Source organism: Phyllobates terribilis, unplaced genomic scaffold (assembly GCF_046119375.1).
Source record: "Phyllobates terribilis strain yellow unplaced genomic scaffold, ASM4611937v1 Scaffold_1__5_contigs__length_1240528914, whole genome shotgun sequence".
NCBI lineage: Eukaryota > Metazoa > Chordata > Amphibia > Anura > Dendrobatidae > Phyllobates > Phyllobates terribilis.
In genome coordinates this window covers 1,186,655,890-1,186,672,262 of record NW_027362761.1, presented here as the reverse complement: position 1 = coordinate 1,186,672,262, position 16,373 = coordinate 1,186,655,890, and the positions used below count along the sequence as shown (strand labels likewise).

The following is a 16,373-nucleotide window of genomic DNA, read 5'->3' as shown; positions in this document are numbered from 1 at the left end:
AGCATCCCTGGAAGTCTATGGCAACGAAAGGGTTAATAATAACATCCCTGGTGGTCTAAGCCAGGGAAATGGCTAACCATAGCATCCATGGAGGTCTAGGGCAACAAAAGGGTTAGTAATAACATCCCTGGTTGTCTAGAGCAGTGAAAGGGTTAGTAATAACATCCCTGTTGGTCTAAAGCAATAAAAAGCAATACAGTGGTTAATAATAACATCCCTAGTGGTCTAGGGCAGTGAAAGGGTTACTATTAACATCCCTGGTGATCTAGAGCAATGAAAAGGTTAATATTAACATCCCTGTGGTCTAGAGCAGTGAAAGCATTAGTATTAACATCCCTGGTGGTCAAGAGCAATGAAAGGGTTAATAATAACTTCCCTGGTGGTCTAAGCCAATGAAAGGGCTAATCATACCATTAATCAATGTCCAGAGCAATGAAAGGATTAATAATAACATCCCTGGTGGTCTAAGCCAGCGAAAGGTCTAGCCATAGCATCCATGGAGGTCTAGAGCAATGAAAGGATTAATAATGACATCCCTGGTGGTCTAGGATACTTAAGGGTAATATTGTTTGTGATCTAGAATAGGAAATGGGGTTTTGAGTCATATTCCTGGTGGTCTAGGATGGGTGGGTTTCCTCCTGGTTCTCTGGTTTCCTCCCACACTCCAAAGACAGCGATGAAAATGTATGTAAAGCGCTGCGGAATATGTTTGTGCTATATTAAAATAAAGATTTGTATTATTATTATTATTATTATTATTATTATTATTATTATTATAATCTAGGGCAATGTCTGGTTTAATAATCACATCCCTGGTGGTCTAGGAAAGTATATTGGCTAATGATAACATCCCTGGTGATGGAGATCAGAAAATTAGGCTTATGGTTATTTCTCCAGAGGTCAAGGGCAATGCTGGAGTAAAAGAGAACATCCATCCCTGGAGATCTATAGACAGTATAGTATATATACACTACCGTTCAAAAGTTTGGGGTCATTTAGAAATGTCATTATTTTTGAAAGAAAAGCACATTTTTTTTTCAATGAAGTTAACATTAAATGAATCAGAAATACACTCTATACATTGTTAATGTGGTAAATGACTATTCTAGCTGTAAACGTCTTGTTTTTATTGAAATATCTACGTAGGTGTATAGAGGTCCATTTCCAACAACCACCACTCCAGTGTTTTAATGGTACATCGTGTTTGCTAACTGTGTAAGAAGCTAATGGATGTTTAGAAAACCCTAGAAAACCCTTGCACAAGTATGTTAGCCCAGCTGAAAACGGTTTGGCTGATTTGAGAAGCTATAAAATTGACCTTCCTTTGAGCTAGTTGAGAATCGGGAGCATTACATTTGTTTGTTCTATGAAACTCTCAAAATGGCAAGAAAAAGAGAACTTTCATGTGAAACTCGACAGTCTATTCTTGTTCTTAGAAATGAAGGCTATTCCATGAGAGAAATTGCCAAGAAACTGAAGATTTCCTACAACGGTGTGTACTACTCCCTTCAGAGGAGAGCACAAACAGGCTCTAACCAGAGTAGAAAGAGAAGTGGGAGCCCCCGCTGCACAACTGAGCAACAAGACAAGTACGTTAGAGTATCTAGTGTGATAAATCGACGCCTCACAGCTCAACTGGCAGCTTCATTAAATAGTACATGCAAAACGCCAGTGTCAACATCTACAGTGAAGAGGCGACTCCGGGATGCTGGCCTTCAGGGCAAAGTGGCAAAGAAAAAGCCATATCTGAGACTGGCTAATAAAAGGAAAAGATTAATATGGGCAAAAGAACACAGACATTGGACAGAGGAAGATTGGAAAAAAGTTTTATGGACAGACGAATCAAAGTTTGAGGTTTATGGATCACACAGAAGAACATTTGTGAGACGCAGAACAACTGAAAAGATGCTGGAAGAGTGCCTGACGCCATCTGTCAAGCATGGTGGAGGTAATGTGATGGTCTGGGGTTGCTTTGGTGCTGGTGAAGTGGGAGATTTGTACAATGTAAATGGGATTTTGAATAAGGAAGGCTATCACTCCATTTTGCAATGCCATGCCATACCCTGTGGACTGCGCTTGATTGGAGCTAATTTCATCCTACAACAGGATAATGACCCAAAGCACACCTCCAAATTATGCATGAACTATTTAGGGAAGAAGCAGGCAGCTGGTATTCTATCTGTAATGGAGTGGCCAGCGCAGTCACCAGATCTCAACCCCATTGAGCTGTTGTGGGAGCAGCTTGACCGTATGGTGCGCAAAAAGTGCCCATCAAGCCGATCCAACTTGTGGAGGGGCTTCAGGAATCATGGGGGGAAATTTCTCAAGATTACCTCAGCAAATTAACAGCTAGAATGCCAAAGGTCTGCAATGCTGTAATTGCAGCAAAGGAGCATTCTGTGACCAAAGCAAAATTTGAAGGGGAAAATGATTCTTTCAAATAAAAATCATTATTTCTAACCTTGTCAATGTCTGGACGATATTTTCTATTCATTTTGCAACTCATTTAATAAATAAAAGTATGAGTTTTCATGGAAAACACAAAATTGTCTGGGTGACCCCAAACTTTGGAACGGTAGTGTATATATAGTGGATAATGATATGACTGGTGGTCTAGAGTAGTAATATTGTTAAAGGTATTATTTCTTCTTATCTGGGATAGCTAATGACACTTTTTATTATTATTATTATTATTATTATTAATTTATACTTTTAGTTATATCCCTGGTGGTCTAGGGCAGTAAATGGGTTAATAAAATCCCTGCTAGTATAGTTAGTAGTATGGTGGCTAATGATAACATCTCTAATTGTCAAGGGATGTAAAGTTGTTAACACCCCTGGTGGTTTAGAGTAGTGATGGGCGAGCACTAAAATGCTCGGGTGCGCGATGCTCGGGTCGAGCAAATTGGAATACTCGGGTGCTCGACCCAAGCAACGAGCCCAATGTAAGTCTATGAGAAACTCCAGCATTTTTCAGGCGGCTTCCCCCGGTGGTCTGCAGAGGGCCTAAAAATTGTCAAAATCGATGGGAACAGTGCTCAAATGACATGGGAACAGCATGGGGAAGACCCCTGGAAGCATTTCTGACTCCCAGGTCACTTCTATCAATGTGGTCAGAGTATTACGCCACTTTTACGGACTCACAATAAAACATGCAAAAACAAAACCAAAATGGATTTTCCTAGGAAATATGTTAAGGAACATCCTTTCCATGACATGTACAATGTATATAAAGCAAAATAAATAACCAAAAACAAAAATACTCCTCCACATCTTGGGCTATGTTCACATATTGCGTTTTTGATGCGTTTTTGCACTTTTGCATTGCTTTCAACCAAGACAAATGCATTCACCAGGAAATGTAATTTTAACATTTTACATCGATATTTGGCCATGTGGTGTGTGACACATCATCAGACACATGCATACAGTGCTGAAAAGTCATGGGCACAGCATGGGGAAGACCTCTGGAAGCAACTCTGACTCCCCGGTCACTGCCTAAAAGTGTGCCCATCATAAGTGATCCTTGGCACATGCGAAGATGCCTCCCGCCATGCACCTGTCATTGCAGACTTGCAACAATCACCGTCCACGTCCTTGTCCCACTGCCACATTCAGTTGTCCCTACCCATTCCTTGGAATGCAAGTGCAAGCATGCAGGCAGCCACCCACCCACCCACAGGCTACATTACTATACTGCCAAATTTTTGACAGCCGCTTGCACTTGAAATGTGGCCTTTTAGGCTCGTGGAGGCGGAAGCTTTTCATAACCTCAAGCTGGCGGCAGCCGGGTGTCCATACTCGGTCCCCAGCCACTATATTTCCGGGTATCTTCTCCGCCATCCATAAGCGTGGGTCCCACAACATTACCCGTGCCCTCCCCAGTGCACTTACTGGTAAGGACCGCCTAACCACAAACACGTGGACAAGTGAATGTGGCAAGGGACGGTAAGGAGCCAGTCCACAACTATTTTTGCTGACAGTTGTATTTAGCTCACTGAAAGGACTGGCATAGAGGGAAACCCTATCTACCCTGGGTGTCATTTCTCACAGGAAGTCCTGTAATGCAGCTTGTTGCAGAAGCAATGGCAGCCTGTCCAACATCAACTCGCCCTTGTCGGTGGTGCTTTGACACACACACATCTTTCTTTGCGCATTTAATTTCTTGAATACAGAGTTGGACAATGGCCTGATCTGCAATGCCGTTTGAGAAATAACATGCATGAGCATGGCCGATCCACATTAAAAAAGCAGCCATAGAGTGTCCGGGAATGTTCCCCCACACTTTTCTTTGCCAGGGCTTCTTTGCGGCAGGGTTGGACGGGCCCACCAGAGAACCGGAGACTCCTCCGGCGGGCCCTGGCTTCTCCTTCAGGAGAGTTCATAGTGCCGAGGTGAGGCCATGATGATGATAGAGGCCACCATCTGCTTAGTTTTCTGTTACTTGGAATGCAAGTGCAAGTATGCAGCCAGCCACCCACCCACCCACAGGCCGCAACACTAAACTGCCAGATTTCTGGGCAGCTTTTTGCACTTGAAATATGGCCTTTTAAGCTCGTGGAGGCAGAAGCTTTTCACAAACTCATGCCGGCGGCGGCCGAGTGACCATACTCGGTCCCCAGCCGCCATTATATTTCCCGGTATCGCCTCCGCCTTCCACAAGCACAGGTCCCACAACATTACCCATGCCCTCCCCAGTGCACTTACTGGGAAGGACCGCCTAACCACGAACACGTGGTCAGGTGAATGTGGCCAGGGACCGTACGGAGCCAGTCCACAACTATTTTTGCTGACAGTTGTATTTAGCTCGGTGAAAGGACTGGCATAGAGGGAAACCCTATCTACCCTGCGTGTCATTTCCCACAGGAAGTCCTGTAAAGCTGCTTTCACTCGAAATGTGGCCTTTTAGGCTCGTGGAGGCGGAATTTTTTCACAACCACATGCCTCATGCCTCGTGTCCATACTCGGTCCCCAGCCATCACTATTTCTCCCGCTATTGTCTCCGTCTTCTACAAGCGCGAGTCCCTGAACATTACTGCTGGTACTTTTCTATGGGAATTTGCTTGCCTCCTACCAGCCTGGAATATTTCCAGCTAACTATGGTGCGACGCCATGGTATTAGCACTGCCCCCAGTACCAGTATCGAAGCCATCCCCAATTTCCTTCTCAGGAATTTTATTTGGTAGACTGAGTGGCAGCCCAAATACATTTTCTCATAAAGGAGCTGAAGATAGGGTGGCAGTAGGTGCAAGTTTCTCCAGCCTGTTAGATATTAGAGGGTGAACGGCAGCACATTCGATCAGTAGTTAGCACTGAAGCCTTGCAGCGCTGGGATCCTGGGTTCAAATCCCAGCAAAGACAACATATGCAAGGACTTTGTAAGTTCTCCACGTGTTTGCATGTGTTTCCTCCTCAGTAAAAAAGCAGCCATAGAGTGTCTGGGAACCTTCCCACACACTTTTCTTAGCCAGGACTGCTTTTTGGCAGGGTTGGACGGTCCCACCAGAGAATCCTCTGATGTGCCTTGGCTTCTACCTCAGGAGAGTTCTTGATAGCGCCAACTTTACAGCTGCTATGGGGCTCTTGAGCGGGGGAGAAAGTTTCGCCCTCAGAATCAATTCCTTTGAATTGCACAATGTTTTTCAATCTGAAACAGCTTCTCAGTGGGAGTTATATTTCACCACAGCCATATTCTTTAGCTCGGTGAAAGGACTGGCATAGAGGGAAACCGTATCTACCCAGACTGTCATTTCTCCGTCACCAGGTTCCGCCCATTGTCACATACGACCATGCCTGGCTGTATGTTCAGCGGGGAGAGCCACAGATCAGGCTGCTGTGTTACAGCTTTCAACAACTCTGCAGCGCTGGGTGGTTTGTCAATTAAGCATTAAGCATGTTATCTTCAGCACAGCCTGTTGCCGCTTGGCCAAGGCTGTGCTGCAGTGCTGTCAGCTTGTGACTGATGTGATCATTTCGGAGATGGAGGAGGAGGTGCATGAGCTGAACAATGTGATTACATTGTTGTTAAATTGGTGACTCTGTTTTCTATACTAAAGAAAAATCCTATTGTTTGGTTTTTTTTTACATTTTTTTTTAAGACAAATGCATTCATTGGGAAATGTTATTTTAACATTTACAACCTTATCTGGCAATGTGGTGTGTGACACATCATCAGACACATCCTGTTTTATTTATGATGGAGGGACTCTGAAAGTCATAAAGCCTATTTTTATAGGGACATCAGATGACCCTTACTATTCTCAAAAGGCCAGCAGTCGGCCCTAGCCATTGTTAGAGAGCCATCAGCCGGCTATGCTTTGTTGTTCCCTTTATTAACAAGTGGGTCTCCTATACTGTTATTGTGTATCCAGTGACTGCAAGGGCTGACAAAAATTTGGATGCATCCCCATACCCCTTTGAAGAGACATAGAGGAGGGTTTCAGTAAAAAAATGTTCCCATTATAAAGGAGCGGGTCTCCTAAAAGTGGTAATGCCCATGCTGTGACTGCAAGGGCTGCCAAAATTTGGGAAAAACCCCACTAAGAATTTAAAGACACATGGAACAGGGCCACAGTAACAAGGTAAGACATGTTCCCATTAGAAAGGAGAGAGTCTGCTATACAGTTATAGGGTATGCAGTGAGTCCAACGGCTGACAGTTTTAGGAAAAGCCCCACTAAGAATATAAAGACACATGGAGCAGGGCCACAGTAACAAGGTACGACATGTTCCCATTAGAAAGATGAGGGTCTGCTATACAGTTATAGGGTATGCAGTGAATCCAATGGCTGACCAATTTAAGGAAAAACCCCACTAAGAATTTAAAGACACATAGAGCAGGGCCACAGTAATGACAAATTCCGATTAGAAAGAATAGAGCCTCCCATAGTGTTGGCCTATGCAGTGAATGCAAGGGCTGCCAAAAATTTGGAGGCACTTCAATAACCCTTGGAAGAGACGTGGAGGAGGGCCTCATAAAAAAATGTTCCCATTAGAAAGAAGCGGGCCTCCTATACTTGCAATGCCCATGCACTAAGTGTATGGGCTGACAAACATTTTCCCCTTGGGGGTATACATGAACATACTGTATAAAAAAATTTTTTTACCGGCTTTGTAAACACCTTTTAAAAAAATTAGGTGGGTGTTGCATCATGGACCATGTTCACCCTGGTGATATGGTGGTGGAGGATGAGGAGAAGGAAGAGGACAAGAGCAAATAGCCAAAATCAGGAAGCGTATACCCATGTGTAGGTGTGAAAAGGTGCATGGGAATACACCTCCCAAGAAAAGACACTGGATTGGAGTTTATGTTACACTGCTATCATTCGGTGGTGTTGAGAAGTCCGGACCAATCCAGCCCTTGATCATTTTTATAAGAGTTAGCCTGTCAGCATTTTCAGTTGACAGTCGGATGCGCTTATCAGTTATAATTCCACCAGCGACACTAAAAACCAGCTCTGATAAAATGCTGGCAGCAGGGCTGGCCAGGTACTTCCAAGTCATAGAGAGCCAGTTCATTCCACGTATCCAGCTTGGATACCCTATAATTATAAGGCACAGCGGAATCACGGAGGACGTTGGTACGGTCGGCAAGGTACTCCCTCAGCATCTTCCCAAACTTTGCACTCCTTGTGAGAGTACACCGCGCCTCAGGGCCTGTCCGATGGGAGGGTCTGAGAAAACTCTCCCAGAACTTTGACAGTGTTCCCCTGCCTCTGCTGGATTGAAGTTGTGTCTCTCTCGCCGGTACTCCTTGGTTGTCCAACAAAGTGTGCCCTCTGCCGCCAGCGTTTTCAGATGGGAATTTTTTTAATAGTTCCGCAACAATGGCATTATGGTACTGCCCCATTTTTGTAGACCTGTCCGCCTCAGGAATAAGAGATATAAAGTTCTCCTTGTAGCGTGGGTCTAGAAGTGTCACCAACCAGTAATGACTGTCACCCAAAATTTTGAGAACGCGAGGGTCATGGGAAAGGCAGCGTAACATAAACTCGGCCAGGCGTGCCAGACTACTAACAGGCAAGACTTCCGTGTCCTCACCAAGAGGATGACTGACCATGCTCTCCTCCTCCTCCTCCTCCTCTTCCTCTCTGTCCTCTGGCCATCCAAGCTGAATAGACCGTATGACAGCTGTGCAGGTAGTACCGTCTATAGTACATGAATCTAGCTCCTGTCCTTCCTCCTCCTCCTCTTAATCATTGCCTCCCAATACACGTTCGGATGAGATGAGGCTTGGCTGTGTGTAATCACCCTGTATGTTTCCTTGCTCCATCTCATCGTGCTCCGCCTGCAATGCATCCTCTTTGATTGTGAGCAGAGAGCGTTTCAAAAGACAGAGAAGTGGGATGTTGATGCTAATTATGGCATCATCGCCGCTCACCATCTTGGTGGAGTCCTCAAAGTTTTGGAGGATGGTACATATGTCTGACATCCATGTCCACTCCTGAGGTCTTATGTGTGGAGTCTGAACTGAATAGCGACGGCCTTGTTGATGCTGGTACTTAACAACTGCCCTCTTCTGCTCACAAATCATTCCCAACATCTGCAGTGTAGAGTTCCAAAGAGTGGGGACATCACACACCAGTCTGTGAGCAGGAAGCTACAAACGCTGCTTAAACACTGCAAGGGCGGCGGAAGCTGTAGCTGACTTTCTAAAATGGGCACACAGGTGGAGTACTTTAACAAGCGGATCCGGCAGCTCCGGGTAGGATTTGAGAAACCGCTGAACCACGAGGTTAAGCACATGGGTCAGGCATGGTACGTGTGTGAGCTCGCCTTGCTTCAGAGCCGCCACCAGGTTCCGGCCATTGTTACACACGACCATGCCTGGCTGTAGGTTAAGCGGTGGGAGCCACAGATCTGCCTGCTCTTTCAGAGCTGTCCACAACTCTTTAGCATTGTGTGGTTTTTCACCTAAGCATATTAGCTTCAGCACAGCCTGTTGCCTCTTGGCTGAGGCAGTGCTACAGTGCTTCCAGCTTGTGACTGATGTGGTAATTTCGGAGATGGAGGCTGAAGAGGAGGAGGAGGCGGAGGAGGATGAGGTGCAGGAGCTGTAGACCGTGGGGGCAACCCTTATTGACCTAGGGCCCGCAATCCTTGGCGTCGGGAGGACGTGTTCCGTCCCAAGGTCCGACTTTGTCCCGGCTTCCGCTATGTTAACCCAGTGTGCCGTCAGCGAGATGTACCGTCCCTGCCCACAAGTACTTGTCCACGTGTCCGTGGTTAGGTGGACTTTACCGGTAAGTGCCTTGTTGAGAGCACGGCTAATGTTTTGGGACACTTGCTTGTGTAATGCGGGGGCGGCACAGCGGGAGAAATAATGGCTGCTGGGGACCGAGTACCGATGGACGGCCTCCACCATCAGGTTGCGGAATTCTTCCGTCTCCACAAGCCTAAAAGGCAACATTTTGAGCGCAAGCAGTCGTGAAATGTGAGAATTTAGTAGTGTGGCCTGTGGGGCATTGGCTGCATATTTGCGCTTGCGTTCCATGGACTGGGGTATGGACAACTGAACGCTGTGCTGGGACAAGGGCATAGACGTGCTTCCTGATGCTGCTACTTGAGAGTGTGCAACGACAGGTGCAGGGCAGGAGGCATCTTCGCATGCACTATGGACAGGGGATTGGTTTGCATGCACAACAGCGGAAGAAGCAATGGTGCCAAACGCAGACACTGTTCCTGGACCCTGTGGTTCGGCCCACAAAGTCGGGTGCTTTGCTGCCATGTGCCTGATCATGCTGGTGGTGGTCAGGCTGGTCGTTTTGCCACCCCTGCTGATGCTGGCCTGGCAGGTGGTGCAAATGGCCTTTTTGGGGTTATCGGCAAAGTCTTTAAAAAACAACCAGACTCGGGAAGACCTAACAGTTGTACTGGCAACTTCCTTCGTGTTGGTGTTACGGGGAATGGTTGCCTGCCTTCTGTCTGCGACCACCACACTGCTTCTTCCTGCCTGTTGGGGTGTTCTGCCTCCCTCCCCCTGTGTGCTACTGTCCTCGCTCTTCATGTCCTCCTGCCAGGTTGGATCAGTTACTATATCATCCACCACCTCGTCTTCCACTTCTGCACCCTTGTCCTCCTCTTGACTTTCTGGCAATTGTGTCTCATCATCGTCCACCTCTTGTGACACTTTCCCACCGTCGCCTTCATGTGACCGTGGCTGCTCAAATATTTGGGCATCGCTACACGCAATCTCCTCTTGCCCCGCTTCAAGTGGACCGGGCGAGAGGCCCGAATCTATAAATGGAAAAGTGAACAGCTCTTCAGAGTGTCCAAGTGTGGGATCCGTTGTCTCTGGTTACTCGGCATGGTGGGAGGAAGGAGGATCAGGGTGAGGAATATGCGGTCCAGACTCACAGCTACTGAGACTTGACCGTGTGTAAGACAGGGTGGTGGTGGTGGTGGCTAAGTTACTGGAAGCATTATCCGCTATCCAACCAACAACCTTTTGACACTGCTTTGGGTTCAATAGTGGTGCGCTGCGGTCCCCTAGGAATTGGGACAGGAAGGTCAGGCGAGAAGATGTGGGTGTTTGTTGTGGCACAATTTCGGCTTGCCCATGGCCTTGTCCTCGTCCTCTGCCTGCACCATTACCATCACGCCCAGTTCCCCGTCCCTTGCCACGTACCTTGCCCATTTTAAATGGAGGACAGTATCTTCCACGCTCACTACAAATGACTGAGTTTGGAGCGAACTTATATGTGATCCGTGTGATAGAGAAAACTGAGTTTTATATACCTGGCCTGTAGGTAAGTAGTTTGAACAGAAAACTGCGGTGAATTGCTTCACTGACACACTGAAAGAAATTTTTAATGGAGGCCAGAAATGGCAGTATTTTCTGAAAACGTATATGTGATCCATGTGACGGAGAAAACACAGTTTTACATAGATGGATTTTTAGCGCTGTAATATGGAAAGGACCTGGCTGTATTCTGCAGTGCCAACAAGCAAATGGCGCAGAAAAAACATGTTCTCTGGATTGCTTTTTAAGCAAATAATGAGAATTAAGATGCAAAAAAAAGGATTCCTGGCCCCTGAGACCTGGGCCTATTTCCAGAAATATCCAGAAGCAGCCGACAGAACTGGAATGGAGCCTCTTGTGCTATATGCACTGCAGTCTGCTATATACCCAGCCTGCCTGCCTATATACACTGCCTGCCTGATATCTCTGCAAATGGATTAGTTAGTCCTCAGAAGGACTGTTTGTTAAGATGGATATGTGTAATGTACGGTTTTTCTCCCTATACTACCTAATAGGCAAGCAAATCTCTCCCTGACGCAGCAGCACCTCTCCCTACACTGTCTGATCCGGAGTGACTGTGATGAGCATGGCGGCGCCAGGTCTGATATAGACCTGATGACGCTGTGCGGCCAACCAATCACTGTAATGCCACAACCAACATGGCCACGGCATTACAGTGCATGGCAGGCAATCCCTGCATGTTCATTGGCTCTCTAAAGAGCGCCAAACATGCAGGGAGGGGACCCGAGTTCCCGCCCGAGCAACCCGGAAATACTCGCCGTGCTTGTCGAGCACCATGATGCTCGGGCGAGTACCGTGTAGTGGCGAGCACATTCGCTCATCACTAGTTTAGAGTAGTAAAGTGGTTAATGGTAATATCTAGTGATGAGCGAGTATGTTTTATTAATCTATTGCCGAGTATACTCGGCCGAGCACCAAGTATTTATAGCGTGCTCGGGCTTTAAGTTTTCGTCGCTCCGTGAACATGATTTGCAACTGTTTGACAGATTTAATACATGTGAGGAATGCCTGTTTTTCCAGCATTCCCCATATGTACTAAATCTGTGAAACAGTCGCAAATCATGTTCACAGAGCGACGAAAACTTAAAGCCCGAGCACGCTATAAATACTTGGTGCTCGCCCGAGTATACTCGGCAAAAGATTAATAAAACATACTCGCTCATCACTATCCCTTGTAATCTCGATTAGTAAAAGTTGCTTATGGTTATTTCTTTGATGCTCTATGGCATCGATTGGGGTAATGGCAACATAATTGGTGGTCTAGTGTAGTAAAGTGGTTAATGGTAACATCCCTCCTGATTTAGGATAGTGAATGTCTTGTAGTTATTTCCCTGGTGGTGTAGGGTATGGCACAATCACTGGAGGTCTATGGCTGTATAATACCATGATAACATCCCTGGTGATCTTGGATAGTGAAGTAAGTAATTGTAACCATTTCTTGTGATCTAAGTTAGTCAATGTGGCTTATGGTTATTTTCCTGGTGATCTATGGCTGTGGTTGGATTAATGGCAAGATCCCTGAAGGTCTAGAGTAGTAAACTGGTAATATTCCTTGTAATCATCCAGGTAATAGGACTTACAGTATAGTTATATCCCTGGTGGTCTAGAGTTAAAGGGTGCATCAAGTCAAGGGCAATGAATGAATTAAGGATTGAGGATTCTCCAGTGCCGGCGGTGAGCGTGGGCGGTTATGTGACCACATGTACGCGATTTCCATATGTCCGGGCACATTTCAACTAGTGTGAGGATTGGGGAGTGAATGCAAACTTTTAGCAAAAGACTGGAATACCGCTTTAGTAATATCACTGGAGGTCCAGGGAAGTAATGGCATTAATGATAACATCCCTGGTGGTCTAGGGTATTTTAATGGTTAATGGTACTATCCCTTGTTATTTAGATTAATGAATGGGGCTCATGGTTATATTCCTGCTAGTATAAACCTCTGAAGGAGTTAAAGATAACATACCTGGAAGCCTGGGAAAGTGAAACACTTAATAATATTATCCCTGGTGGTCCAGGGTATTATAGATGTGAATGATAAAATCCTGGAGGTTTATGACGCGCCCCCAGGGCTGTGGGGTACTCGGCAGCCGGGCCTCTGGATGCCGGTGGGGGATATCACGGTGGCTGGCCTGGTCCATGGCCCAGGGCGGTCAACGAAAAGGGAAATTAATTATAGCGGATTTGTAAAGTGTTCGTGACGCCACCTCTGGAATGCGGCTAAAAGGGTGCCATCGCTGCGGAGCAGTCCTCTGAGGCAGATGTTAGGGCAGCTTATGATGGAACGGCTCCCCACAGGTGGAGCGGGCCTCAGGGCAGCGTGGGGGAATGAATGGTGGTACGGGTGAGAGACGGCGAGGACGGTTCAGGGAGAAATGACCCCTTTACTGGTGTAGATGCAGGTACGGTCCAGGGTACTCGGTACGCAGGGTGCACTTCTGGACTCTCCCCAGTGAGCGGGTATAGGGCTTCCTGATCCGTTGCCTTCACTTGCTAAGCTTCTGACCTGCCTGGAGCTAGGCCTGGCTTTATTACTGTCTCTCTTTCTCTCTTGCACCTGCTGACCTGGTGGTAGGGCCTTCTCTTGGAGATCACTCTCCCTGGATGCTGGGGCCTTCGTGACTCCTAGCCCTGGTACGGTAGTCAGCGTTGGTCGACCTGGTACTTGCAGTCCTCCAGGTATCCGGTGGTCCCTACTGGGTATAAAGGGTCTCTGTAGGCGCGGACCCGGCGTCCGGTGTATAGTTCGGGGTGAGCCTTGTACGCTCCTCTGCCCCCTCAACTCCTCTCTCCTTTCCTCCTTGCCGTCGGCCACACTGAGGGCCCTCACTAGGCTTCAACTCGTGCTGTAGGCCTTGGCTCGCCTAAGCACTGCAGCCAGCGTGATGCCTCGTCACTGGTCTACGTGCCAGCACACTCTCTGAACTAACTTCTGACTTCTGACTCACAACTGAACAACTCACTGAGCTGCCTGGCTCCACCCTCCCTATATATCCCTAACGGGCTCCCTCTGCTGGTCTGAGGTGGTAGGGTGGAGGCGTGTGAATGTAATGAGGACCTCTTGTGGAGAAGTCCATCCATGCACCCTACTGGGTTCTATGGCACCCGTGCGTAGTAGGGCGCCACATTTACAGCGGTAAAGTGATTAACGGTAATATAACTCATGATCTGGGATAGTTAATGGGTGTTTTATCCCTGGTGGTCAGTAAACGAGTAATGGTTACATCAGCTCTAGATGAAGAGGATAGAAAAATAAAATTGTCTTACTTGGATATTGCTGTATAATCTATTAGAGACATGAAAACTTGTGGATACTGCGAGAAAAGTAGCAGACATGTTTAGAAAAAGTCCTGTAGCCAAAGTGGCCCTTGCCTCTATGTGCCCACCTCTATGGGCTCCCGCCTCTATGGGCCCCTGCCTCTATGGGCCCCCGCCTCTATAGGCCTACCTCTATGGGCCCCCATCTCTATAGACCTGCCTTTATGGTCTCCCACCTCCATAGGCCTACCACTATGGGCCCCCACCTCTATGGGCTCCTGCCTCTATAGGCCTACCTCTATGGGCCCCAGCCTCTATGGGCCCCCATCTCTATAGGCCTGCCTTTATGGTCTCCCACCTCCATAGGCCTACCTCTATGGGCCACCGCCTCTAAGGGCCCCTGCTTCTATAGGCCTGCCTCTATGGGCCCCCTCCTCTATGGGCCCCCGCCTCTATAGGCCTGCCTCTATGGGCCCCCATCTCCATAGGACTACCTCTATGGGCCCCCGCCTCTATGGGCCCCTGCCTCTATGGGCCCCCGCCTCTATAGGCCTACCTCTATGGGCCCCCATCTCTATAGGCCCCTGCCTCTATAGGCCTACCTCTATGGGCCCCCGCCTCTATGGGCCCCCATCTCTATAGGCCTGCCTTTATGGTCTCCCACCTCCATAGGCCTACCTCTATGGGCCACCGCCTCTAAGGGCCCCTGCTTCTATAGGCCTGCCTCTATGGGCCCCCTCCTCTATGGGCCCCCGCCTCTATAGGCCTGCCTCTATGGGCCCCCATCTCCATAGGACTACCTCTATGGGCCCATGCCTCTATGGGCCCCCACCTCTATAGAAATGTCTTCATGGTCTCCCGCCTCTATGGGCCCCCGCCTCTATAGGCCTGCCTTTATGGTCTCCCACCTCCGTAGGCTTACCTCTATGGGCCCTTGCCTCTATGGGCCTGTCTCTATGGGCCCCCGCCTCTATGGGCCCCCGCACAGGTTGCAAATTCCATATACCTACCACTAAAACTTTTAGCTTTTGTAAGTTTAATTTTCAGTTTAATAGAGATGAAATGTCTCCATTGTGAAAAGTTCTGAAAACTTCATAATTTACTTTGTTTCTGTCCATCAGATATTTAAGATCTCTGCTTGCTGTCAGTGAATAGAGTCTTTCTTGTTTCCATTCAGAGAGTGAAATCTCGTGTAAAGCTAACTCTTCTTTCCACTTTACTACGACTGTCCCCAGACTCTCCTCTCCTCCATGGCTGACACATTTTACCCCTACACTGCTACATTGTAACAAAGCCCCAGAGACAAGTCTGTGCTACTGAAGAGCTCAGCTCACTGCTGATTGTCCAGACTGGATACAATTCTAACAAATACCTGTAGATGTGAACAGCGCTGTGTACAGTCACATACAGCAAGCAGAGATCTGGACATGAAACCTAAAGCACCCAAGAAGGTTGTAGAACTTGTGAATTATTTATGGAAAACTTTTCATTTCTGTGATGTCAAATTGACAATATTTCAGTCTGCACAGTGATTGTTGCCCAGATTTCTGCTTTCTAATGTGTTTTCATTAATGAACATTCCCTTTATTTTTTTCCAGGAAAATGACATCTGCAACATCACCAATAATTCTTAAATGGGACCCCAAAAGTCTAGAGATCCGAACTCTTACTGTGGAGAGTCTCCTGGAGCCACTCGTCACCCAGGTAAGAGCCTGGGAAGTCCAAAAATACCCCCCCTTTCCAACCAGGAAAAGTCTAAAAAGGGCTGTGGCTCTATCTTCTCTGCTGGTTCATCCATCCATCCAATGTTGCCCCCTTGCCCACCATGACCACTCTATAAAGGGTGGTGGTCCCATTTTCTCTGTTGTCTCTGCTGGTTTATCTATCCATCTATCCATCCATCATTCCAATGATGCCCCTCTTACCCACCAGGACCACTCTATAAAGGGCTGTGGCCCCATTTTCTCTGCGGGTTCATCCATCCACCCATCCAATGATGCTCCTTGCCCACCAGGAGCACTCTATTAAGGGCTATGGCCCTATTTTCTCTGCTGGCTCATCCATCCAATGATGACCCCTTGCCAGGACCACTCTATAAACAGCTATGGCCCTATCTTCTCTGCTGACTTATCCATCCATCCAACCAATGATGCCCCTCTTACCCACCAGGACCACTCTATAAAGGGCTATGGCCCTATCTACTCTGTTGATTCATCCTCCCAATGATTCCCACTTTGTCCACCAGGACCACTCTTTAAAGGGCTATGGCCCTATCTTTTCTGCTGGTTCATCCATCCATCCATCCAATGATACCCCCCTTACCCACCAGAACCACTCTATAAAGGGCTATGGAC

The 16,373-nt window shown here is 47.4% G+C and overlaps 1 protein-coding gene across 1 annotated transcript in view; it reads left to right on the top strand.

The window, feature by feature from the left end:
- LOC141210089 (catenin alpha-2-like) overlaps positions 1 to 16,373 on the top strand; it is a 592,305-nt gene that overhangs the window by 19,927 nt on the left and 556,005 nt on the right. The window contains exon 2 of the mRNA XM_073664707.1: positions 15,618 to 15,723. Coding sequence (XP_073520808.1) covers positions 15,622 to 15,723 — 102 coding nt within the window. The 5' untranslated portion in view covers positions 15,618 to 15,621. The remainder of the gene's footprint in view (positions 1 to 15,617; positions 15,724 to 16,373) is intronic.